A 25,969-nucleotide genomic window follows, 5' to 3' on the forward strand; every position below is an offset into this window, starting at 1 on the left:
GCGACGATCTAATGATGCCAACGCGGAGAAAGCATCTGTGATCATACTGCCGATGCAGGTCTGGTGCGCGTGTTCTTGACTATCTGCCCTTTGGCAGGATGCAGTAGCCAAGCTGTCCTGCCAAAAGCAACTTGCGTCATTCTCTCCCACCAGCTGGCGCTACATGCAGGTACCCCTCTCCCCTTCCCTGCCAAAAAGAATGGAAAGGTGGCAAGCAGTGTGGTAGCAACGGTGCTGGGTTTGTATTACTGCGTGTGCGTGTGTGTGTGTGTGTGTGTGTGTGTGTGTGTGTGTAAGCAAGATAAGTGTGTGCACGCGCCACATGCCGTCTCATCGCAGAAGCCCTGAGTCCCTCTGTGGCAGTGCCAACGGCAATGCAGCAGCTCTGCAATCAAATTGGCGTCTCTCACAGTACAGCCGTGCCATTACCGTAGCCATTAGCTCAGCAGCCCAGTGTAGCAGTAATGGACCTCCTGGCCTCTCCAGAGGATATACGCTGCCTTCTCGTCTCCCAACAAGTCCAGCTACTGTTACTGGCTAATTCACTGGAATCTCTCTCACACAACACAACCCACGTGCACCTGGATCTCATTTATGCAATGATCGTGTACTTCCCCTGCACCCCCCTGCCCCATCCCCCACTAATCAAACAACGATTGCTTTTGGGAAGTGAAGTGAGTCTGGTTAGTGGGTGGAGGGGTGTTAATGTTTCTCAGGCCACCAGCACTTTTCAAAGTGGTGTAGCCATAAGCCATTGTATGCTCTTATACCCTTTCAGTTTTCCCGGGAACCCAGCAGACGATTTACATTTAACTCATTTGAGCAGATTCTCTTATCTGAAGCCACTGATAACGAATGCAAAAACAAGGAGCTTGAATTCACACATCACAAAATTTACATATTGACCATAAGGAGCATAGGAAGAGAGTAAAGCTGTAGCTCTGTTATCGCTGAGACTGCAGGGTTTGATTCCCAGCTGAGGTGCTTCCAGCTTGGCCAGGCGCTCCACCAACAAATATAATTTCCAGTGTTCAACGGGGAAGCCGACAGGGTATGTCCTTGTCACTGCACTAGTGACTCCTACTGGTTGATCGGGACCCCTGTTCAGAGAGATGGCACTAACCTCCACATTAGGGATGGGTATTGGCAACAATCTCACGATACGATACGTATCACGATACTTGGGTCACGATACGATTATATTGCGATACGCATCACGATACTTGGGTCGTATCACGATATTGTGATATATTGCGATATATTGCGATATATTGCGATATATATATATATCACAACTACATATTGTTTATATATACACTACATATTGAGTAGCTGCAGATCTGTGATAGGTTCTTTGAATGTTTTTCATAAAGCCTGTATCTGAAAAAGCAAAAAAAAAAAAGAAAAAAAAAAAAATCTTTTTTTTTTTTTTTTTTTTTAATCGCGATATCGATACTGGAGTATCGATACAGTATCGCGGAATAAAATATCGCGATATATCGTGATATCGATAATATTGCCCATCCCTACTCCACATCATGCATTTCACTCTCCTGGTGAAACTCCTCGCTTTCAGGTGAAAATAAGCGGCTGGTGACTCCATTGGCTCTTTAAACCTGCAACTTTCCAGTACCGTGAAGGTCTGTGATTGTTCTTGTGCTCACTGTCACAAGGCTAACGTAAATTAGAATCCCACTAATATTTGTTGTCATATTATTACATAATATACTTTTTAAAATATTTAGCTTTTTCTAATCACTTATAATGGAAGTCAATGGGGCTCGGATTGCATAAATTTGGGCGCGGATGACATCATTGGCCAGACTCATTTGGAGCCAAGCCGTCTGTCTGTATGGAGGTGAATTGCGGTACAATCGGGCTGAAACCTTGCCTAAACATGTCATAGATATGTCGTAGACAACTGGCATCATAGCCAAGTCCGAGCACCACGTGAAGCCATGCCGTTATTGGACCCAGTCTTTTCAACCTTTTTGTTTAGTTTTAATGATATCAATGGGGATGAGAGGTACATCACTGCTGATGTTGCATACCATGTCATTACACATTATGTCGATTTTGTCTAATTGCAGTGTCGTCACTTCAGCGTGACCAATCCAGAGCAACAGCACTGCTTGCTCCTCCCATGGGCTCCCAGAACTCGAGTTAGTACAACCTCCTCACCAGCAGGGCCGAAATGAAGTGCTGAGAACCTTATCTGAAACCGAGCTGCAGTGTATGGAACCAAAACCAGAACCTGTGAAAAACATTACACGACGACATGCTTCGTTGCTTAGTTCTTGTAGTCGAAAAGAGCTACATGTTTATCAGAATAGGCATGCGGTTGTCTACACCCTCCACAGGACAACATTGACCACAGTACACATGGGGGGAATTGACAGCAACTAAATTGGGAGAAAGATCTGGAGAAAACTGCTGCTCTCTCTCTCTCAGCTGTTGTCCCTGTAATCCTACCTTTTTTAATACTTGTACAGTATCTTGTACATCTTTGGCAGCCCGTTACGTCATCCACAGTGGAGTAGTATCCACATAATGCCTGATTTATACTTTGTTGCTGCCATGCATTGTCAGCTTGTAGATCTGCTATTTTTCTGTGCGCGACACTGGCGTGCGACCAAGTGTACTGTAAATCAGGCGTAATGTCTGGTTGATTCAATCATGAGAGGGATGCTGATGTTATGACAGAACGGCGAGATCAGAGCGAGCCTCCAGCTGCTACTGCCGCTGCTGAGAGGCAGAGAGAAAGACACAAAGTCCGAGAGACGGGAAGGGACAGCGAGCTGGAGAATGTTTATTGTTGGCTGTCTAGGGGGCTTGCTGTGGGAGGGAACAGGCCTCTGTCTGCTGAACCCCAGCATGAGAACAGGAAATGCGCGAGCACAAACTCAACCATCCACTCAGTCATGCATTCACTGTAACAATAATCCAACTACTACATCATGAGCAGGCCCTATTTCTCCCTCTCTCTCGGTTGCTCTGCGTTATGTAATCCCCACTGTACACTGATAGTAATCCACCTCCTCTCTCTCTCGCTCCATCCCTCCCTCCCTTCCTCGTGACAGGTTACGACGAAGAGCACTCGCCGGTCGCCTGGAGGGAAAAGATGTGCGATGGAATGGTAGCGTTTCTGACGAGATCCCCGTCCTCCGCCTTCTATCACTCCTCCTCACTAGCCCACAGGCTGGCTGCCTCCGTGCTCTTCCTCATCCTCGCCCTGCTCCCTCATGGTCACACATCAGGTAAGATAAGATGTAGCCTACACACAAACACACACAAACACACTCTTACTCTCTCACACAAACCCACTGCGCACAAACAAACGACTCTACCGCAGCTCCTCTCCGCACATCGACCTACCTTCTGTCCACGCCTGTCTCTTATGAATTGAGGTTAACGCCGCCCCTCCCACCTCCACCACAACCATCATCTTGCGGGTCAGTCATATTAAATTGGTTTCCTTTACCCTTGGGCCGGTCGAATTTCCTCGCTTCTGGCCGAGAGCAGAGGGCAATTCCAATGCCCCCTCCCCGCCCCCTGTCTGACGCGACTCTGTGCGCTCTGTCCCGACTCCTAATGAGTCACGGTTTTTCCTGCCATTTCATTATTGAGTTAAATAGAGGCGCTTGGTCTGCGGTCACGCCACTGTCATAAGTTTTTTAATCAGCGGCGACATTCACTGTCCTCAGAGTGCTGTGTAGCTAGCCAGCAGGGTTAGCACACCCGGCCAATCCCCCCCCCCCCATCCCCATCCCCCTCGCTTTATCATTTTATCTCACCATGTCACGACGGGCTCCACATTGAATTCAGCACAGTAGGGTTTTTTTGTCCTGACATTTGGTTCACAGTCGTTGCAGGAGCCACGACTAGATGCACCATTTTGAAGGCTCGTGCTTGGAGTTTGTATCACATATAGCCTGGCGATGTGCCGCCTGGCTGAACCCCTTCACTTATACCAGTTTTATTTTCCCGTCACTCATCTGACGTTAGGCTCCTCCCCCACACTCATTCACTCTCACACACACACACACACACACACACACACACACACACACACACACACACACACACACACACACACACACACACACATACACACACGTGCTGCTCAACCCTTCCCCACACACACTCCCTGCGCACATATCCAGCTTGTGAATGCTGCCAGATGTCCTTGTCACAGCAAGAAGGCGGCGGATTGTGTGTGTGTGAATATGTGCGTGTGTGTGTGTGTGTGTGTGTGTTCAGAGGGCAGTGCAGGGATGTTGTGGCCCCAGGGATATTTTTCAAAGCTTATAAGATTTTTCCGGCAACACTTAACCTAATAGATAGACTCTATTGCAGTATAAGCATCATAATTGCATCATAAAATGTCAATACTTTATAAAACATCATGTGTACCGACTGTATAACTGTGTCATCATCATGGGACATGTACCACAATGCTCAGTATATTTCTTTGTGTGATAAGACATTATGAACATCACATCCAAAGTACCAAACCAAAAACACTGAAACAGTTCATACAGTAGGTACTATGATGGCAGTATTAGAACCACTGGTCAATATAAATTATTTTGGGTCACGTGGAAAGCAATTTGTTTCATGTGTTTTAAGAGGGAAGCATCAAGCATGTAAAAGCACTGTATGCACAGAATAAATATTTGGTCATACCTTTTGTTGTTTGTATTTATTCAGTACACACAAGCTGATGATATGCGTACAATATCATCACGATTACTTTATTGACTTATAATGCCTCATAGACAACTATTCAAGCCAGGCACTACCTATTTTCCTGTTCGGTGCTGTATCAAGTAATCCTTAAGTAGATAAGTGTACAAGCCTATTATGACCGAGAGAGAGAGAGAGAGAGAAATGGGAATGAAGGGAGGGGAAAAGAGCTAAGGGACAGTGACGGAGAGAGGGAGAGCAAATGAGCTCAAGAGGGAGAGAGAACGGAACACTGGTGATCCCATGTGTATCTTCTGTGACGCTCTTATGTAATTCACATGATTCATGGAGCGCCCAGAGGAGCACGTTTCCCACTCACGTTCTCACGTTCTCGCTTTCACACACACACACACACACACACACACACACACACACACACACACACACACACACACACACACACACACACACCAAAGCACAAGGCTAGGTATTTGACCCACCTATCATTCTCCTTGTGTTGGAAGGTGGTGTGTCTCTCTGTGTGTGTGTGTGCGTGTATATGTGTTAAAATGCTGTGAGGACGTTACGCTCTATATGCCCAACTACAGTATGCATGCATTGCACTGCTGCCTTTTTAATTAAATCTCCCTGCTACTCAGCCAGGTGGGCGGTGGCAGCATCACCTGATTCTTTCTTCGTAACTCTCATTGATTTTTGAATCCGTGTTGTCTTGTTTTGTTTCCGTTGCCGGCGAGCACATCTCCGCTGCTGTGACGGGTCATTATGAGAGATGACGGACTGACGTCTTATTTCACAGGATTCTGTCATCATCTTCTTGGGTCACTAATGGTTCCTCGGTCCAGTGGCACTTAATTTCCATTCTTTCTCTCCCCCTCCATACATAATTCAAGCAGGTAATCCCCCTGACATATAGGCTATACCGGGAATGAAGATTGCCCCGGACGTTTCTATGAATATGAAATTTCATCAGCGCCGTGTGACAGGCTTATTTTCGCGGCCGACGCAAACAGTGTGCACAGTATGAATAGGAATGGATACTGCACAATAGAATCCTCAGTGTTAATTTATCCATTTGTAACTTTGAGAGGGCACAAAATGTAACCAAATGGACCCATGAGGGTTGCATTTGTTTGAGACAAATTGACACCAAGGATTTTACTGTGAGAAATTATGCATTTGCATTCAGATAGAAAGGCATAGGCAAGCATAGAACTCATATACTGTAGGCTATATTGCATATGTACATTGTGTGTGTATGTGTGTGTGTGTGTGTGCGTGCTCGTGTGTACACACACTCACACACACAGTTCCGTATAAAATGGTGCTTTTACATCATACACCCTGATAGGGTGGAGCTGTGTTACTTTATCTCCCATTCGTTAACATGAAATTCTACCTTAAATACGTATATTATAGCATGGAGTGGTGGGGAACTTGAGAGAGAGAGAGGCAGTGATGGTAACAGAAGGTCGTGAGTCATACTCCTACCCCCTACTACTATTGCTTTCCACTCCAGCATGCTGAGCTACAGGGTACATTCGGCTCCCAGGGGGGTAGATGAATTGAACCACTCTCGTATTGGTGGCTTTGTGTTCTTTGTGAAAAGGTCACACCAGAAGACCACCGTTTATAAGCTGAAGCCGCATTAAGATGCTGCCACCCACCACAGTGCCACTTCAAAGCCAGCTTTAGCGTTACCAGACATGCACTGTGAAATCTGTGATAGTTTACCTCTGAGCGTGTGCAAATTGGTTACATTTAGTCCATTTCGGAGAGTGTACAATAATTGTTACATTTGTATACAAAGGTTAATTTCTTTTTTTCACTATCCGGTGCTCAGCTGTTCACTCTAAACGCAGGGTTAGCATGGGTTAGCAAAGATAGCATCTGCAGCGTCCCTCAAATTATGCGCTTCTTGCTTTGTTTCATAATAACACAGCACACAGGCTCCCAAAAGCATGAGAAGCAGCAGCAAAGCTAAACAAATCCTCCTCTGCACTCCCATTTGGGTGCCAGTAAAAACGAACACGCTTGGCATTTGTTTTGTGTTGCTCAGCAGCAAAAAGCAAGGGCCAGCCGGTGGCCGCTGCTGTCCTGCCTGGAAAACGATGGGTGGCTGCACTCAGGTGGCCTTGAGGGGGGCAGGTTGATGTTTTTACCGCTGGCTTGTCTCGTGTCATCTCATGATGTAACAGAATCTCATCCTTGTATTGTTAGGAGTTTCGTCCCCTATGCCACAGCATCACTTAATGAAAAAATGGCCCCACTGAATGTCGCATATCGCCGTTTTCTATCATGTATGAATGTATAAATGTACCTTGTCTATCTGTCTATCGGCAGACAGGAGTGATAGTGTAGTAGAGAGACACCGCCGAACCCAGGTCCTGGTAACTCACAAGCAGCAAGTGGTCAGTGCACTAACTGGTTGACCTACCAGGCACCCGATCATCTGACATAATTACTCACAGAAGTAGTTCCTTTTTTGTGGTTTAGCCATTCCTGTTACAGAGGATATGGTCGTAGACAGTGAGTCAGAAATGGGAAGCTTTAAGGAGAGCAATGATGACGGGAACTTGGAAGCTGAGCTTTCGTTTTCGACATGCTCACCCGCCAAGATCCTCCATTCCAACAGTGTTATATGACATTAGGCAAGCCGCGTTGGACTGTGATCTATGTAGGTTCTGTCAGATAGACAAACAATGGCTCTCTGAATTCAGCGCCCTTGTGAAGTTGAAGAACGCTGTACAGGAAAATGCCATTGAGGGCCAGAAGTCTCTCACGCACAGGCCTGCTGTGTGCTCTGTGTGGGGCTGACGTTTATGTATGTGCTTGTGTGAGAACGGGAAATGGCTTGCCTCAGGCCCTGAGGAGAACGTGAAGTCACTGTGTACAGACAAAAAGAGAGAGAGAACGAATGAGAGCAAGAGGGGGAGCTTAAAACTGAGCGCTGCCTTCCTGTTTCCCCTCTGACGTTTGTTTTTTCGTTGGCCAATCGATTGTTATCCATTCTGGGGTTGACTTGAATAATATTTTCCCTGTGCCCAAAGAACTCGTCAATGGCTGTTGCACAGACCGATCAGCCTCTGTTTGTATTGGCAACACTCGTCTTGATGTGTATGACGACTGACTGGAAAGGGGTGTCTCAAAAGCCGAGTTGCGAAAGAAAAAGGCTTCGACAACTCCCTTCTCTCTGGTTAATAACAGACTAGGCTTTAGTGGCTAGCATAACGTCACTGCTCTGACCACAGAGGAAAATGTCAAAACGAGCCATGCGCCCCACTTCTGGCATCCTTTAAACAGCTATGGTCTCTGGAAGGTTTGTCGCTCTATCTGAAGCACTGCAAAAATTGTTAGATGACTTCTAAAAGCCACAATAATTGCTGTGGTCCTGCCTTCTCATTCTTGGTTCCTCCCAGCCCTCACAGAAAGCTTGCTAGCTTGGTTGGGTTTGCAAGCAATGAAAAGGAAGGGGGGGAGGTGCAATTGGTCCTGTTCAGTTAACTGTTCCAAATGGTCCCCTGAAGACCTGTTAGTAAAGCAGTAAAGCAATATGCTGGCTGCTGGCTAATTTTTTTTCTTTCTTACTTTTTTTGAAACGTGAGAACAAAGAGGGCTTTTAGGAGGGTGTTGGATACCATCGGGCCAAACCACAGAGAGCTGCCTCTCCACAAGAGATCACCAGTTTGCAATTAGGACTGCTGGGACCACGGGCGCACGTCTTGTCTGCGTGCGTGCACCTCTGTGCACGTGTGTACCGAGCACACAGGCACAGCACAGCCTCCTTTTCCGTAATGCCCCGTCCTCGTTTTTTTCCCCTGCCTTTTCTTTTATTCTCTCTCTCACTCTTTATCTCTCATTCTCTCTCCCCTCTGAGCTGGCAGCCATTAGCCAGGTGAGCCAGAGGCTGTTAGAAGCAGCCCGATAGCAGGAGCAATATGTCTTCCTCCACTTCCATTACCTGTGTGTTTATCAGTGCAGAGGGACAAGCACCGCTCTCTCTCTCTCCCAGACACCCGCCCGCCCGCCTTGTCATTTAACCCATTCGATCCGGGAACGCATCTGTGTCATTTTAGATGTCGTTGGCTATAAATACATACAATTCTGGGGGTCCTTGACATGAAAAAGTTGGAGCACCACTGTATTCAAATATTTGCACACATTTTCACAATTTTTCAAAAATAGCGGATATTGTAGATCCGCTATTTTTGAATAGCCAAAGAAATCAAAAATGACACGGATGCGTTCCCGAATTGAATGGTTTAATGGCTCTCTCAACCAATCAAGTCCCAGAGTGGAAACTTTACAAACGGCCAGCTACACAAAAGAGACACTCCTCAGGGAAAACAAAGAGATGCTGCAGTCCAGACGGACCGACATCGCAAGTCTTTTTTTTCTCTCACTTTTTCTTCACAAGGTTTTTGTGGGTTTTTTTTTTCTAGATCCCAGATGGTGGTGGGGGGGGGGGGGTACAGACAGAGACCTAGCCTACGCATCATCCCATTCACCGCCACTTGTCTACAGCTAAGCTACACAGCTCATCGCAGCGGTGTGAAATGAATCTGGTCTTCCAAGTGAATGTGCATGTGCAAGTTGCACTTGAAGATGCACGATGCAACATCTCTGACTTCCTGCCTAATGGTTTGCGGGAGGTAAAGAGTGGCCGCTTGGGAATCGGAAGGTTCCCGGTACGATCCACGGCTCTTCCTGGCTGCTTGTCGAAGTGTCCTTGAGAAAGACACTACTTAACCCCTAACTGCTCCCAATGAGCAGGTTGGTGCCTTGCATGGTTTCCTCTGTCGTCGGTGTGTGAAATGTGTGTGTAAATGGGCGAGGGTAATGCGCATTGTAAATCGCTTTGAAGAAAGTCGCTGATTTGTCATTTGCCATATGTCATTAACCAAATGAAATGCTCTCATCGTCCACACACAGGTGTTGGAAACTCTGCTGTGTCGACTGGTCTCTCTGTGGTGTGTCCAGTCTTAACCCACTCAATCCGGGAACGCATCTCTTGTCAGATCTACAAGCGTGCCCTGGCCTCCCTAGGTTGGCAGAGGGAAGGTAGTGCCCAGGATTACATAGACAATTGGCGCTGGGTGTAAAAAATAGGGTTACAAAATCGTGGGATAAAAAAAAAAAAAAAAAAAAAAAAGATCTACAAGCGTGGTACCGAGTGCCGCACTATGAGCTTGTAGTTCTGCTATTTTTGACAATAAATCGTGAAAATGTGTGCAAATCTTTGAATATACATAACATGAAAGTTTGAGAACCACTGATATTATAGCAGCATACGTTTTTTTTTCCAAAAAACTGTTACGATGTAGAAGACCTCAGAAGCAAAGATTTGAGTTCAAAATGTTCGCTTTAAAAAGCATAAACTTTCAAAGATTTGCACAAATTTTCATGATTAAAAAAAGAAAGAATTGCAGATCTGCTATGACAAACAAATATATTATCCAAACCATTTCAAAGCAGCCTTGGACTTAAATAAAACATTACATGTTTCACAAATAATCTTTATTGATATGGGCAACAGTTATGCATCAGCTTTGCTGTGCGAGTAAAGGGGAAATGGTGGTACACATATGATGAAAATGTGAGTGAACACAAGATCTGCAATTTTTTAATAGCCTAAAGTATAGAATAATGGTTATAGCTAAAAATAAATTTTTAGTTGTGAGCTTTTAGATCGTCTACTTTTGTACGCACCATTGTACAACGAAGAATTATACATACATAGTTAAGTGGTTAATCAGGCTAATCGATTTAATTACATGAGCAAGATTAAGTTGGTTATTGGTTGTAAATATCGTCTTTTATGACTAGCGATGCTAGTGTGTTCATGTGGTTAAAGGGCGTTTTTATGTGAGGCCAAAGTGAGAGTCACGGAGCTGCACCGAATAACAAACCTGTATTCTAACTTCCTGGATGAATTTTCCCTGACAACGCAGATGGACTTTGGGTCAAAACCTTGTGACTAAGAATCACGTGTCATGGTTTTCACATACAGTTCAATGTTTGTATTGCACAGTCAAATCCTCAGTGTTAATTTATCCATTATTTTGTGACTCCAGAGTCCAGAGAGTGTACAAATGTAATGGATCAGTTTGGTTACCTTTGTACACAAATTAAGACACTTCCGTAAGTAGAGGCTATTTTGCAGCGGCCTGAAGGATGGGGTGAGAGTTGGCATAGAGATTATTAAAGCAGTGGTTCTCAAACTTTTTCATGCCAAGCACCCCCAAATTGATAGTATGTATTTGGCCACAGACCCCCCCCCATCTGAAAATGTTTTGTGCCGTGGACCCCCAGAAGAGAAAATTGATATAAAAAATAAGTAACTGTGTATATATATATATTCAAAAGTTTCCAAACATTATTGATATAAAAAAATAAAAAAATAAAAAATAGCACGAAGTGACGTGCTGTGAGCTTGTATATCTGCATTTATTTATTTTGGCGGCTTTTATGCCTTTGTTGATAGGACAGTAGTTTGACAGAAAATGGGGAGAAAGAGATGGGGGGGGGGGGGGGGGGGGACGCAGCAAAGGCCGTAGAGATCGGGACTCGAACCCCTCCCAAGATCCCTGGGGGTCCCCGGACCCCACTTTGAGAACCACTGTGTTAAAGGCTTCCCATTGAAACATGTGGCTGTGGAAAACGCCAGGCGTAATGATTTCTAAAGGGCCTCATCTGAGGGACCAGCCGGCTGAGCAGAGGACGTCTCTCTCTAATGAGCTGCTAAATATATCCCCCAAGTCTTCAGTCTCTCTTTCTTTTACTTTAGTTTAGTTTCTCTGTTCCTGCCCATTTATCCCCTTTCTGTCTTCATTCCTCCTGACGGCTGTCAAATTCTCTCTCCTCATCCTCTTCTTGTTGCAACACAAAAGACCAACATGAAACTGCATGTTTTTTTTTGTTTTTCATCGCGATGCGAGTTAACAGTGTCATCCTGTTCAAATAGGACGATAAGCTAACACATACCACACCTCACACGTCCTGCACACAAGCCCTTGTGCTGGGGACTCGATGGAGGTTGATCTAAATTCAATAACCTTCATCTATGCCCTCTAATGATGTTATCCATACTAGTGCTCAATAACGCCTCGCTCACTGCGAAGCGACAGCCAATTGAACTCAGCACACAGACCGTAAGAACTCCTTGCCCTGGCAGCTGAGCCAAAGACGAAGGGCTGGGCTGCACACACGTGTTCTGTCCTGCTGTCTCACGTTTGTTGTCCATTGACTGAGGAATGAGGGCTTTTGCTGCAACAGGAGAGTGTCGCTCCTCGTCTAGTCCGTATACACCAGGAGTGCAATGAATAAACGATCCGAAAATGTGTGAATATTTCACTGGAAACTATTAATTTGGTGATACATGCAGGTTTCTCCTTTTTATTCTCTGTGAAAATCACTCTCAGCCCGGCTGATTTCTAAGTACTCTTCAATGCTTGCTTGTTCATTATAACCTCAGTGTTAGGGCCCGAGCACTGATCGGTGCAAGGTCCTATTGTAATGCAAGGAAACATTCTTATGCCAAATGAATTGCATTTATTGAGAGGCTTGCTCGAAATAATTCACAAGCTCACAACGTGCCGCGATGCAACACATTGTGAGCTTGTGGATCGGCTATTTTCCCTACTTTTGTGTGACACTGTCAATTTATGAAAAATCATAAAAAAGATTTTCTTTCTGCCCGACAGCGACAATAAGGAATTCTAGGTCCCATCACCCCACTGATTCCTAAAGGACATTTAGTGTTTGCCTAATCCCCTTCCTCCACAAGTACTTATCTTCACTGGTTCCCTGACCAGGGACAGTGGTCTGCTGTTGATTACATCTCTGCTGCACTTCCTCAGTATAGTCTGTTGACTATGTAATCGCTGCAAGATTTTATTTCAGATTTTGTACCACATCATAGAAGCTTGGCTTTTCTCTCTGTAGTAGAATAGGTGATTAGTATTATGCATTACTATAATTGTTTTCCTGGACCACTTTCCACATACTGTAACTACTTCGCCAACATGCGTCTAGTGACAGTCCTATCTGCCATGTAGGTGAAATCGGGCCTTACAATACCCAATGTGCTAATGTCTAATAACAACATAGTAATTATAAATATATATATATTTGTATAGCAGGTTTCATACATCAAATTCTGCTGCTTTATAAAATGTCCCACCCGGTTATGCAAGACCCGTTGTCAGAGTACTCACTGTACCCGTCTGCGCGCCAGAATAGTCTTCATATATGGGCATGTCTCCATATATGGGCATGTTACTTTTGTGACGCCTACCATTCACCCACAAGGCAATTTTAATAAAGGATTGTCAAAAAGTTGACAAATCCGTATGAACAGCTGCTTTGCTGCAGCTACATGTTCAACCATCTCCAATATGGACAGCGCAGGATGGCAGTCGCTGGAAGATTACTTAACTGTTTGTGTGTGTGTGTGTGTGTGGGTGTGTGTGGGTGTGTGTGTGTGTGTGTGTGTGTGTGTGTGTGTGTGTGTGTGTAAAACAAGTGGTGTTGTTTTTTCAGAGGGTATACCAATAATAATAGGCCTGTATGCATCCACACATACTAGTGAGAGCGTGCAGTAAGACTGGGTATAATTACAATATGCTTTGTACTGATTTTCTACTGTTTCCCATCACTCGTGATGTACGTGCAGTTTCTATTAAATACTATTTAAGTGGACAATAACCAAGCCAGGCCATTTTAACTTGTGAACTACTTAAAAACTCCTATAGCCAGCAGTCATTATCACCTGAATAGGCATATTATCACCTGAATAGGCTATATAGGCTACCATTGAAGTGAGGCAGCCCCTCGTCCTGCTGCGTTTACACAAACGCTAGCTAGGATGGTTAGCAGTGGGTAAACGTATAATGTAAAACTTTTGCACAGGGTATGCTATGTGTGTATATATATCGTTTATTCGTGGTCTACTACACTGTCACTGCTGTGTACAACATCAGCCAGGGAGTACTGTACTGTATATCAGTGGTTCCAAACGATGTCCAGGTGTGCTGTGCTTTGGGATTTTGTAACAACCACACATTATTATTATTGAAATTTTTTTTGCAATAGATTGGTATTCTGTGCATACTAATTTCCCAATACAGAGGCTAATTCTATACCCTAAAAATATTTTTTAACTTGAGCATGTACGACACGTCATTGTAGATCTGCTCTTTTTGCTATATTTCTGCTATTTTCTTGCAATATTTTATTTTGGTCATTTCATTGTAGATCTGCTATTTTTGCTATGAATGCAGGTGATTTTTGTCCTCCCCATTGGCGTGCCTTCGGCACAAAAAGTTTGAAAAGCTACTGCTGTAGATATAGGAGCAGTTGTTTCAGAAAAGATTACACGCTGCGTGTTAGAATTAATAATAAAAGAAAAAGTACAACAAAGCTTCGGTCACCTAAATGGAAACGTTCCGCAAATGTTTGACAACGTGTCCAGAAAATGCTCGAAAGAATTATGCTCAACCTCTTGGTGACTTGCCAAAGCAGTTGCTCTGTCAAAGTCCAGTCCAACTGTGATCGTAACAACTGCTTTATCCCATTAAGACCTGAGGCTGACATGTGCCTTCTAAAGCAGTAGTTCTCAAAGTTTTTTGTGCCAAGAAAGTGATATGTATTTAGCCGCGGACCGCCACCTGAAAACGTTTTGTGCCAGGGACAGGGGGTGTAAAAAATTATTCAACATTTTTCAAACACTTTCAAGATTCTTCTAAAATGTCCAAAAATAGCAGATGTACAAGCTCACAGCGCGGCACGAAGTGGCGCACCGTGAGCTTGTACATCTGCTATTTTTGAGAACCGCTGTTCTAAATCCTAAGCGTTTTCTTAAAAACTTGCTATATAGCTATAAAATCTAAAATGACACGGATGCTTTCCCGTTTATAATGGGTTATTTAGGCTCTGCGGTAAAATTAGGCATTCCACAGGGTTTGGGATTATAGCTACAGTGAACTAATCCCAGGCCCTTACCTAAATATTATGCTGACTGTAAGGGTGCAACAGTTAATCGATTATAAAAAAGAAGCGACTTTAATCTAAACGACAAACTTCCAGTAGGGCATTCACCGAACAGTATTTTTTTTTATTTCTTTATTATTATTTTTTTTATAATCAAATCGATTAATATTCGAATACTTATAGGTCAATATGCTAAAAATCACTATTCGTGAATGCCCTAACTTCCAGTAGGTGCAGTTCTAGATGACTGGCTATCTCCCTGACCTGCACCCTCATCTAACACATTTAATCCGAAAATATATTGAAACTGATATTTACAACCAATAACCAACTTAATCCTGCTCTTGACTGGACGTTAATCGAATAATTGAGAAGCAGGCTTTTGTTTTTCTATTTCTTAGGGTTAGGGTCAACACGAAATAATTCTATAGAATAGAATATAGGAAGAATTTTATAGAATAAACTAAATCGATTAGTCTTATTAACCACTTAACCCTGTTTAACAAAAATTGTGAAAATAGCCGATAGACAAGTTCACAACTCGTCTCATCGTGACGCTTTGTGAGCTTGTAGATCAGTTTTTTTATTATTATTATTATTTTATTGTTCATTAACCGTAATTGAGGCAAAAGTTTGAAATAATCATGATATTGATTAACACGGCCCACAGAATCCTGCCTATCAGCCTTTTGGTCGGCAGACAACCTCCATGCCGACAGCAGTGCCAGCTTACACGACATCCTAATCATATTTACCACTGATACCCTTAGAAGGACGTGACCTGCTGCTGTTGAGTCTACGGCTGCAGTACTGCGGTCAGCACCTCCGCGTCACTGGCTCTGCCAAGCAGCCTCTGATCTGGGATTTGCTTTAGTGACTTCCACCTTTCACCTTCCGACAAGGAAGCAATGTCCCGGGTAATGGCACTCGTCGTCTACTTCTCTTCCCCCAACAGGCAGGCTGCTGGAGAACACGATCGGCACAGTTGGAGTGACAGATTGTAGGCTGTGGATGTATGTGCGCGTGCGTGAGTGTGCGAGTGTATGTGTGTGTGTGTGTGTGTGTGTGTGTGTGTGTGTGTGTGTGTGCGTGTGTCTGTCTGTCTGTCTGTCTAAGCACATGCACGTGTGTGGGAGGGGTTTCTCAGAGCGTTGTCTCTTTGTCTTGTCCCTGAAAGCTGAGAAGAAGGAATGTCTGCCTCCCAGCTGTCCTCGGGAGTGTGAGCGGGGGGTGTGAAAAGAGAAAAGAGAGAGAGGGGGATTCCTCCTGCCACCCCCCCTACCCAATGTATACCCATCTGCTCCTAGAGAGGGGTTGGGATGGGGGGGTGCGCGTGTGCGTGTGTGTGTGTGTGTGTGTGTGTGTGTGTGTGTGTGTGTGTGTGTGAGAGTGCGTGAGAAGACCAAGGGGGGTTGCTCATCTCATGCATTATTTAACCCTTCAGATGCAAAGTTTTCTGTGCTTCCATTCAGAGGCACGCTGCTTAAATCTGTCGCCCCCCCCCCCAGTCACTCACACCCACTGAGGTGAAACAATTGGTGTAATAACACCACACGTGGCCTCCAGTTAAATGCGTCAGCGGGGAGGACGGGTGTTTCTTGCCTGTTTTTTAGAGACTTCCTTCAAGCGTATGTATGTATGTATGTATGTATGTGTGTGTGCGTGCGTGCGTGTTGGAGAGGTGGGAGGTGAATTGTGCAGCTGCAAGAAGGCTGTGTGCTGCACTGACACGGGAGAGTTCCACGGAACTACATAGTTCAGACCAGGGTTCTGGGAAAGAAGCATGTACTGTTTTTCTTTTTCTTTTTTTTTTCTCTTTTCCGTGGGTGATGCACACACCACGTCCTGTTGTTGTACTACTGACATGGCCCCGGACGCTTGTTGTCAGTAAGCCCTAGTATCACTGCTCTACCATATAGGGCAGGGATGAGGAGAGCATTTTGTGTTTTTGTGTGTGTGTGGGGGTGTGGACACATGAATCACGCCATACAGTCCTTTACACTGTCAAGTATACAGTATGTGTAGGTGAGGCTACATCTACCCAACCCTGACTTTCAATAAGCAGACTTGGCAACACTGAACGTGTGTACCATCCTTCCGCCTATGGAGTGGGAGGGTTGCATGATGTACACAGCACTACATTTGCATACTGTGCAGAGCACACTGTTCTTCCTGTGTGCGTGTGTGCTGCTCAGGCATGTGGCTTTTGTACAAACGTGCCGGCACCGCCCTCGCGCCGCCTCCACACCCAACAACCCCCTCCTGCCCCTCCCCCCGCCCCTCCTCCTCCTCTCCTTAGTCAGGGACCTCCGCCTTCCCCCAGAGGTCCAAGAGATGGAACAGAGTGTCTGGAAAATAAACCTCACGCTTTTTAAGAAGGCAACCTGTCTCCTCTGTCCTTCTCTCTTTCTTTCTCTCTCTCTGTCTGTCTGTCCTATAACAGACCTTTCAGAGGCACATGACTCGGTACACGGTACACGGGAGAATATACAAATGGACCCTTACGGATCCATTTGGTTCCATTTGTATACTCCAAGTTAAATTGACAGTAGTTTACTGTGTAGGGCCCCCACAACCGTTATGTGAGCAGAGTGAAGCTGTATTGGTTAGCGGCGATGGCGTGCATAGCTGGCCAACATCTCGTGTGTCTCGGTGTCAGACTTGACACACTCACACACACGGTGGAACATTAGATGACTAGTATCACTCTCGCAGACGGCGCGGCCCCCTGTGAACTGTCCCGTGTCTCACACACATACACACACACCTAGCTCAGAGTCAGAGTATAACATTTACGTCACTTTTTGAGTTTTAACACAGTATAGTGTCAACCTCTCTGAACTATGGCGTGCATGTGAACGAAAAAACAGAGGTGTGTCATATTGGGATTTCAGAAAGATTGCAGCTGCAGTAATAACTTGGGACATAACTTCTAACACAGAGATCAGCCTTTTTCGCTTTTAGTTGGAGAGTGTTATAGGGGATAAGGGGAACGCCACTAACTGGACATCCCAGTCTGTTCTCGGTAACATAGCATTCTCGGAACACCCCCCATTCTCTGACTATGGTCATTCATATTGCACACAAGTTATTTTCTTAAAATATGCCCTTATGTGGTTGTGCCTGGGTGGCATAGGTGTGGCCTGGGTTCAATTCCTGGTGTTGCGTGGTGCCTCAGGCTTCTCCAGGCGCTCCAACAAACACAAATCTGTAGGATTAGGAGGTTGCATGCAGCACCATGTGGTTGTTGTCAACGTGGGGTCCCTGATGGTCCCCAGCTTAATGATTGATAATTAGGAACAAAATGGACTGTTAAAGGTCTATAACTGTCCCTGAGAAAAGAAAAAAAAAGTGTATAAAATGTGGGTTTGTGGCCTAATTCATATCAAACTGGCGGTCCTTGAAATGAAACGGGCTGAGAATCAATGTTCTATTGTACTGTATTGCTCTCTAATAATGACAGCTTGGCTGGAAAAAAAAGGTGCTGGATTAGCACAAGAGATAGAGGAGTGTGACACAAAAACACCCTCTGTCCCCATGTCCCAAAACAACAACAACAGAGGGGTCGGCCCGTTCGGGGATTGACCAACGAAAGGAACAAAAACATATTTACTAGGCCAGAAAGAGTATCATCCTCCTCTTGGTCTTTAGCTTAATCCTCCCACACACACACACACACACACCCCCCTACACACACACACACACACACACACACACACACACACACACACACACACACACACACACACACACACACACACATCGCTGTCATCTTACAGTGGGACCAAACAGCTGGCTCCAGAATTCATCTGTGCAAAATAATGTGATCTGCTCTAGAGAGTGCTCCCAGCATGTAATGGAGGATAATTAGAATTTTAATTTGTTCGGGCAGAGAGGGTGAAGGCCCTTGAACCCCCCCCCCCCACACACACACACACATACACACACATACACACACAAATACATTGACACTATCTCTCTTCTCCGTCCCTCCACCCCTAGCAGGCGAGTGGCACTGGTGACAGATGGACAAGGGGAGAGATATTCGCAGCCTAGCCCAGTTGAGTGCATGGCAAGGGGATTTTGACACCCCCATGCCCCCCCCCACTGTGGCCTCCAGTGTCCCCTGGAGAAGTCCCAAGGCAGTGGGTGTCAGAATGAGCAACTGTACTCCTAGCCTAATCCTCCCACAGAAAATGCCTGTTTTTTGTTTTGTTTTTGCTTTTATTTTTCAGTATGATCTTTGATCAGTTGGCAGTGGACCCGCTGTACTAAATAGTTATGCATACTAGCGTTTTAACTTTTCTTTACCGTGTGCCCTTGAACACCGCCGATTTGTTGCCGTAACTTAAAATACCGCACAATACTATACAAAAATACTTAATATCTTCACACATACGATCCTACAAAACAAGAGAAACGGACACAACCAAACAAAACAAACCTATGACAATTCCCAAAGGATTTATCTTCCAGTTCACCTCACTAACTGGAACGACAGCAGTCTTGACTTCAGAATCAGTTTTATTGTCACTTCCATAATGCACACTACGCATACAAGGGAGCAAAATACCGTTCTCCTCAACTCATGGTGCTCGTCAGTCACACATAAAAAATAGGCAAAGCCATTTAAAAACATTAAAAGGTAGAGAGAGAGCAGACAACATTGGTTAAAAAAACTAAGTAAAGAAGTCATCTGTTCTGATGGTGAGGAGCAGCCATTGTTTTCCCGCACATAATTCCATATATATATATTTTTTACTTTCTCCACCCTCACTATTGTAGTTTTCGGTCTTATTAATCATCAGAGGAATCAGTGAGTTTGTAGCAGCTTGTGTTGAACAGTGACTCATTCCAGGCCTCATACTCGACACAGGCACGGGCATGTGCCAATTCCACCACACACCAATCCACATGTAGATTAGGGCTCCAATAATGAAAGTGCACCCTCTTTACGTAATACATACACAGTACATTACAATCCTCAGTGTTTATTCAAATGCATTTGTAGTAACTCGGGAGTGTGTACAAATGTACCCATGCGGGTCCATCTACCTTACAATCGGATTGTGTCGCTCTTCATGTGTTTGTGTGTATGTCAAAAACTCGCCACTGCGCATGCGTATGCACCGCTGTTGCCAGATCGTGCGCGAGCAACAAGCAACCAGCTTCATGAAAAAACACAAAGCTGCGCACTGCGCATGCGTGGACGCACTTTCTCTAACCAATTTACACCCACTTCACGCTTACAAAACCTGGACATGGCAACGTCGCTCATCGTTCTGTGATTGACAGCAAAAGTTGGCCAATCAGGTGGCGAGTTCGCAGCCTGAAAAAGACGAACGGCAGCCATTGTTGATGTGCGAGTCAGGGTGCGAGTGCCTTGACTTCTTATTTTCGCTTATTAAACGCTCTCAAACTTCTTCTTTGACGCACGGAATTCACTTATAACATATCGTTTGGATAGAATTTAGTTGTTTCACTTCATATGTGTGGTCAATTAATCATGACAGAGCCTATTTAAAAAAAAAAATTCAGAGAACCGGCAGGGGCGACCAGTCACACGCATGTATCCCAATAAGTCAACCTATTTTGGGGATGGCGATCTCAAAAGTTCCCGTCATGGCTGTCCCCCCCGCCCCACCCCCACCACACACACGCACACACACACAGGGAGAGAGAGGGAGGGTGGGAGGAAGGGAAAGACAAAATAAGCGAGCCCTCGCTTATTTTTGCGCGGATGTAATTTGTTTGTCATTGTGGTGAATGTTTGCTGCTGCTGTTTGTTGTGTGAAGCTTAATGTCAGAGTGTTTGTGTTGGAGCGCCTCAGTGCGGCTGCTGCGTTCATGTGCAACATCTTGCATGCGTGGCTGTGTTCACAGTTTTCCTTCGCCGTGTCTGTAGGTCACGGCCTGGAGACCCCAGGGAAATTTCTTCATGAAAAAAAAAAACAGCCGATGGGCTCCGCGATGTTTCACGGGGGTCCGCGATGTCTCGCTGGGAGTAAAATTATTTAAAAAAATTAAAAAACTTTTTTGGGGGACATTTCTTCATGAAAAACAAAAAACAGCCGATGGGGTCCGCGATGTGTCACAGGGGTCCGCGATGTTTCGTGGGGGTCCCCAAGACTGCCAGGGGGTCCGCGGACCCCCTGGGAGTAAAATTATTTAAAAAAATTTAAACACGTTTTTGGGGGCCGACCCTCTGGGTTTTTATTTTTATTTTTTTAAATCCCATGATTTTGTACCCCCAAACGAAATTTTCTTTGGAGGGGTTAGGGGGGGGTACTAGAATTCTGCCCGCGTAGCGGGCAGAACTTCTAGTTTGGTTACATTTGTACACACTCTGAGTTAAATGAACTCTTCCCTCCCTCCCCCCAGTGTGGTATGTGCTGTGGCTGGCTGCCGCCTTCTCCCACCATTGTTATTGTACAGAGTGTTTCCCTCACTTCAGAACTATTGCCGGGCCTGCCACAGCATGCTGCTTCCCTTCGCTCAGGGCCACAGGGCTGTGCCAGTCTCTCTCTCTGTCTGTCTGTCTGTGAGTCTGTCTGTCTGTCTGTGAGTCTGTCTGTCTGTCTGTCTGTCTGTCTGTCTGTCATTCTCTTTCTATCACTCACTCTCTCACTGCTGCTGTTTTCCCTCTGTGCATTTGTTTTTCTTCCCTTGGCTCTCATTAATCTCTTTGTTTCTTTAGACACACATGTGCACCCCACACACACACACACACACACACACACACACACACACACACACACACACACACACACACACACACACACACACACACACACAGATTAAAGTTCTCAGTTACCGTGACTAATTTCAGTCATTTGGATTCCATAGAAGCCAGCATTGTCTTCTATGAAAGCATGCCGTGCAGATTTACAAGCTTGTAGATCTGCTATTTTCGGTTATTAGTTACTTTAAGATTAAAGAGTCTTTTGAAGTGGTCAAACTAGCAATAGAATACATGTTTAGAAGCATCTCCCATAAACATGAGTGGTCTCATAAATTTCATAAAGTTAAAGCCTTAATTTGTTATTTCTTCAACTGGTTGGCTGTATGTAGTACAGCAGCATAAAAGAGATTTTATTTTGCTTTATTCCATGCACACACACATACCCTACTGCTGATCTCTGCTCTGTCTTTCTTTCCATTTTTGGGGATTTATTTTCCACTGTTGCCAAGTGGCAAGTGCCAACACCTCCATATATCCTCTCAGTCTGCTTTACTTTTCCGTGAAATCACTGGAGGGTTTCCACCTCTCCTGTTGACATTTAATAGGACAGATCGTCCCCAAAAGACAAAATCTCCCTTTGCCAACTCACTGTTGGCAGATACGATATGGATTTCTCATCCTCTCTGTCATATACACCACCTCTCTCACTCTTAGTCGTGTGTGACTTGCGGTACCTTTTTTACAAGTGTGTTTTTTACATTTCTTTTCATTTCTTTTTTTGCTGAGCTCCGCTACAGATGTCGAATATATTTGCCTCACGGCCTCGATCATCATTAGTGTCTACCCAGCCTGAGACTACTGTATACTTCCATTACTGCCATTTCCCCATGGAAGTGTCATCCCACACAGGGAAGTGGGTTGATGTCAAAATTCCGCGCTGCTCGCAACTTTTCCACTGCAGTCTTTTCTCTGACATCGCGTTATCGATGTTTCGCTCCGTCTCCGCCGTTCCTACTGTGAGGTTCTCATGGATTTTGAGTTGTGCCGGTTTTCTTGGATGTGTAGCCTATACACGTGTGTTTTGTGTACAGATATGCTTATTATTCCCGCAGATCACTGTTACTTACTATTATTATAGACGAGACCATTCAAATCCACAGTGTTAATATTAACTCTGAGAGAGTGTTCATAATGTAACCAAATGGACCTGTACACTCTCAGTTAATGCAAATCTATAGGTTACCACTGAGAATGTCACAGAGTATTCTCGCCCCTCCATCAGAGTGGTCAGGTGCATATACGCATGCCTTTCTCCTATGTGCACATGGTGTGCATATATCTCCATGGCAACCCCATCAGTTGAGTGAGAAAGCTCCCAGATAGCGCAGCGCTTTCCATTAGCACCCATCTGTCACCTATACAGTTCTATTAACCACAATACATCAATGGAAAGGCCAGCAGCTAAAGGCTATTGTCCCCGGCCTGTTCTAAACTGTCCCCCAGGCCTGTTTGTCCCCCTGCTGCCTCGCACCCGGAGATGCATCAATTCATCAGCATGTCCATTATCACTGGGGGGTGAGGGGGATGGGGTCATGGTGATTATGGCCTGAAGCATCTTAAAGGAAGGCCACTTGGGTCACGGAGTCAGATGTCATTCATAGCCGGAATTGGTGTGTGTGTGTGTGTCTGTCCGTCCAAGTGCATTAACCACTTAAACCCTATATACTTTGTTGACCAGGGTCCCCCCGGGGTCTGTGCACTTGGCCCCCATCCTTTCCCCTCTACAACAAAAATGGCCAATGTTCAAGCTCACAATGTGCCGCTTGCCTATTTTCGCAGAATGTTCGCCTGTTATGCCCAGAATAGGGTTTGTGGTTAAAGGAAGGTCACTTGGGTCACGATGGTGTGTGTGTGTGTGTGTGTGTGTGTGTGTGTGTGTGTGTGTGTGTGTGTGTGTGTGTGTGTGTGTGTGTGTGTGTGTGTGTGTGTGTGTGTGTGTGTGTGTGTGTGTGTGTGTGTGTGTGTGTGTGTGTGTGTGTGTGTGTGTGTGTGTGTGTGTGTGTGTGTGTGTGTGTGTGTGTGTGTGTGTGTGTGTGTGTGTGTGTGTGTGTGTGTGTGTGTCCACACTGAACATCTGTTCCAAACAGAACTCTCACACCAGTCCTTGCTGGGCAGGTCTTTGTTACCGACTGTTGGTTTTAGAGTGTGTGTGCGTGCGCACATTTATGTGTTTGCTTTTAATCATGAGTCACCAGCTTAACCATATTTCCCCCTTGAGATTAGTTTTGTCAGTTGAGGTTGGTGAAAGTTGTCTCTTTCTGTTTTGCAACAGGAAAAGCAAAATATTATTTCATATAGTCCAATCCTAATTAAGTAAATCTCTAAATATTAATGTTGAAGTTGTTTGTCTGGTTTTAATTGATTGAATACTTTATTAACACGATTGTTAACAGTACAGTTTCCATTGTGGCCCACTGTACTCAATTCGTCAGTAATACATAATGCATACAATACAAATACAATACAAAACATATTGGAATATCTGTTAGGACAGATATGCCCGCATTATGGCGATAAGCTACCCAAACTACCCCAACTTGGTGCGTCATATTAGCCACACTCTTGTGATTATTTCGCCCTCACAATAACCCAGGCAACGCTGAGTACCCCAGCAAATAATACATGTTTCACGTCAAATGAAACACTGTCTGAAATGTATTGAAATTGACAGGATGGGGTATAAAATCAAAATTAAAGGATTTTGCAGTGGAATAGAATTCAACCATTCTGAAGGACTGAACTCCACTCTAGCCCCAATGGTTTCATTACCAACTGTACCCATATGGAAGACAGAACAGTTGGTGTTTTGTACCTTTTTTTGGTCTCCAAATGATCTGGGTCAGCCACCTGCATGGTCTTGTCTCTGCGCAGGTGGTGTAACATTACCTCAGACATGCTGGATTTAGGTTGTGTGTGTGTGTGTGTGTGTGTGTGTGTGTGTGTGTGTGTGTGTGTGTGTGTGTGTGTGTGTGTGTGTGTGTGTGTGTGTGTGTGTGTGTGTGTGTGTGTGTGTGTGTGTGTGTGTGTGTGTGTGTGTGTGTGTGTGTGTGTGTGTGTGTGTGTGTGTGTGTGTGTGTGTGTGTGTGTGTGTGTGTGTGTGTGTGTGTGTGTGTGTGTGTGTGTGTGTGTGTGGTGGCTAGGCACTGTGATAGTTTCCTGCATGAATTCCTACAGATAATTTGTCCTTCCATACATGAACCCCGAACACACATATGTGCACACAGAACCCACCCATCCACATGCATATACGACATTTCAACATCATTAGTTCGGCATGGGAAAATGAATCAAAACACAATTAACTTTGGGGAGCCGAGCTTTGTCCCGTTCCTATTGGCTCAGTACAGAGCTTCGGCTCACAGTAAATGAGCCCATCTAAAACCACTGTCCTCCTCGCCGTCAGATAGAACCAATCTTGGCACACGATGAAGAGCGCTCAATGAGCAGAAGAGAATGGGGAGGCTTAGTTAATTGAGACCTGGATGGTATTAGTTTTGACAATTTAATGCACCATAGTCATTCCAGGAGCCTGTGCTGATCAGCATGTCTATGTATGTTTCCATGGTGTTTGTGCCAGCGTTTGTGCATGTTTGTGCCAGCTGGACCAGGTGTTGTAATTTGCGTTTGCATACTTGCATGAACTCCGTGAAGTATGTATCAGCCTTCACACTCCGAAATGAGCTGTGTACCATGTATGGTTATACATTTTACAGAATTGTCTAGATTGACTATGAGCTTGTAAGGTCCCACATGACTGGAGTTAGATCTGGTTAAATTAGCCCCCGAGTCAGAGAGACATTAATCAAAATAAAGATAAAGTCTTCCCCACTTCACATGTAGCCTGTTGGTCCGAAGCCACACACTAACCGTGCCCCTTAACTCTGCAGGTTGTCCGCGGCCGCCCGGCATCCAGCATGGGTACCTGGTTAACCAGACGGAAGCCAACAGGGGCTCCTTCCCCCTGGGGACACTGCTGACTTACAGCTGTGACTCTGGCTACACCCCAGAAGGAGCCACCTCCATCACCTGTACCTCTGGAATATGGTCCCACCAGCCGCTCTGCATCCGCAGCAACGGTGAGGAAAAACACCTTCATATACTCAGTAAAATCCTCAGTGTTTATTTAAACTCTTAAGTGTGTACAAATGTAACGAAATGGACCTGTTGGGGTGCATTTCGTTACATTTGTACCCTCTCACAAAGTGAAGAATTAACACTGATTTTCTTGTGTACATGGGACAGCTTCAGGAATCAGGATACAAGCAATATTAAGTGCCTTATTATGAGAAAACACTTTCGCTTTGTTTGAATTTATGGTTTTATACTGAAAGTTCACGTAGTGCTTTTGTGGTCTGTTATCCTTCCATGATCCTTAAAGTAGCACATGAATATAATTTATGTGCTACTTTAAGCACATAAATATAAATTATGTGCTGTGCTTATTTGAAAATAATGTGCGCTGCTGACTGAACTAGCACACACTAAAGCTGTGACCCTAAAGGCCCACTGAAATCTATTTATACTAGTAATTTT

The 25,969-nt window shown here is 44.8% G+C and overlaps 1 protein-coding gene across 1 annotated transcript in view; it reads left to right on the plus strand.

Annotated features, from left to right (window-relative positions):
* susd6 (sushi domain containing 6) overlaps positions 1–25,969 on the plus strand; it is a 39,003-nt gene that overhangs the window by 6,801 nt on the left and 6,233 nt on the right. The window contains exons 2-3 of the mRNA XM_080452595.1: positions 3,081–3,257; positions 25,324–25,512. Coding sequence (XP_080308721.1) covers positions 3,122–3,257; positions 25,324–25,512 — 325 coding nt within the window. The 5' untranslated portion in view covers positions 3,081–3,121. The remainder of the gene's footprint in view (positions 1–3,080; positions 3,258–25,323; positions 25,513–25,969) is intronic.

This window comes from Gymnoscopelus braueri, assembly GCF_963280865.1.
Source record: "Gymnoscopelus braueri genome assembly, chromosome: 16".
Lineage (NCBI taxonomy): Eukaryota > Metazoa > Chordata > Actinopteri > Myctophiformes > Myctophidae > Gymnoscopelus > Gymnoscopelus braueri.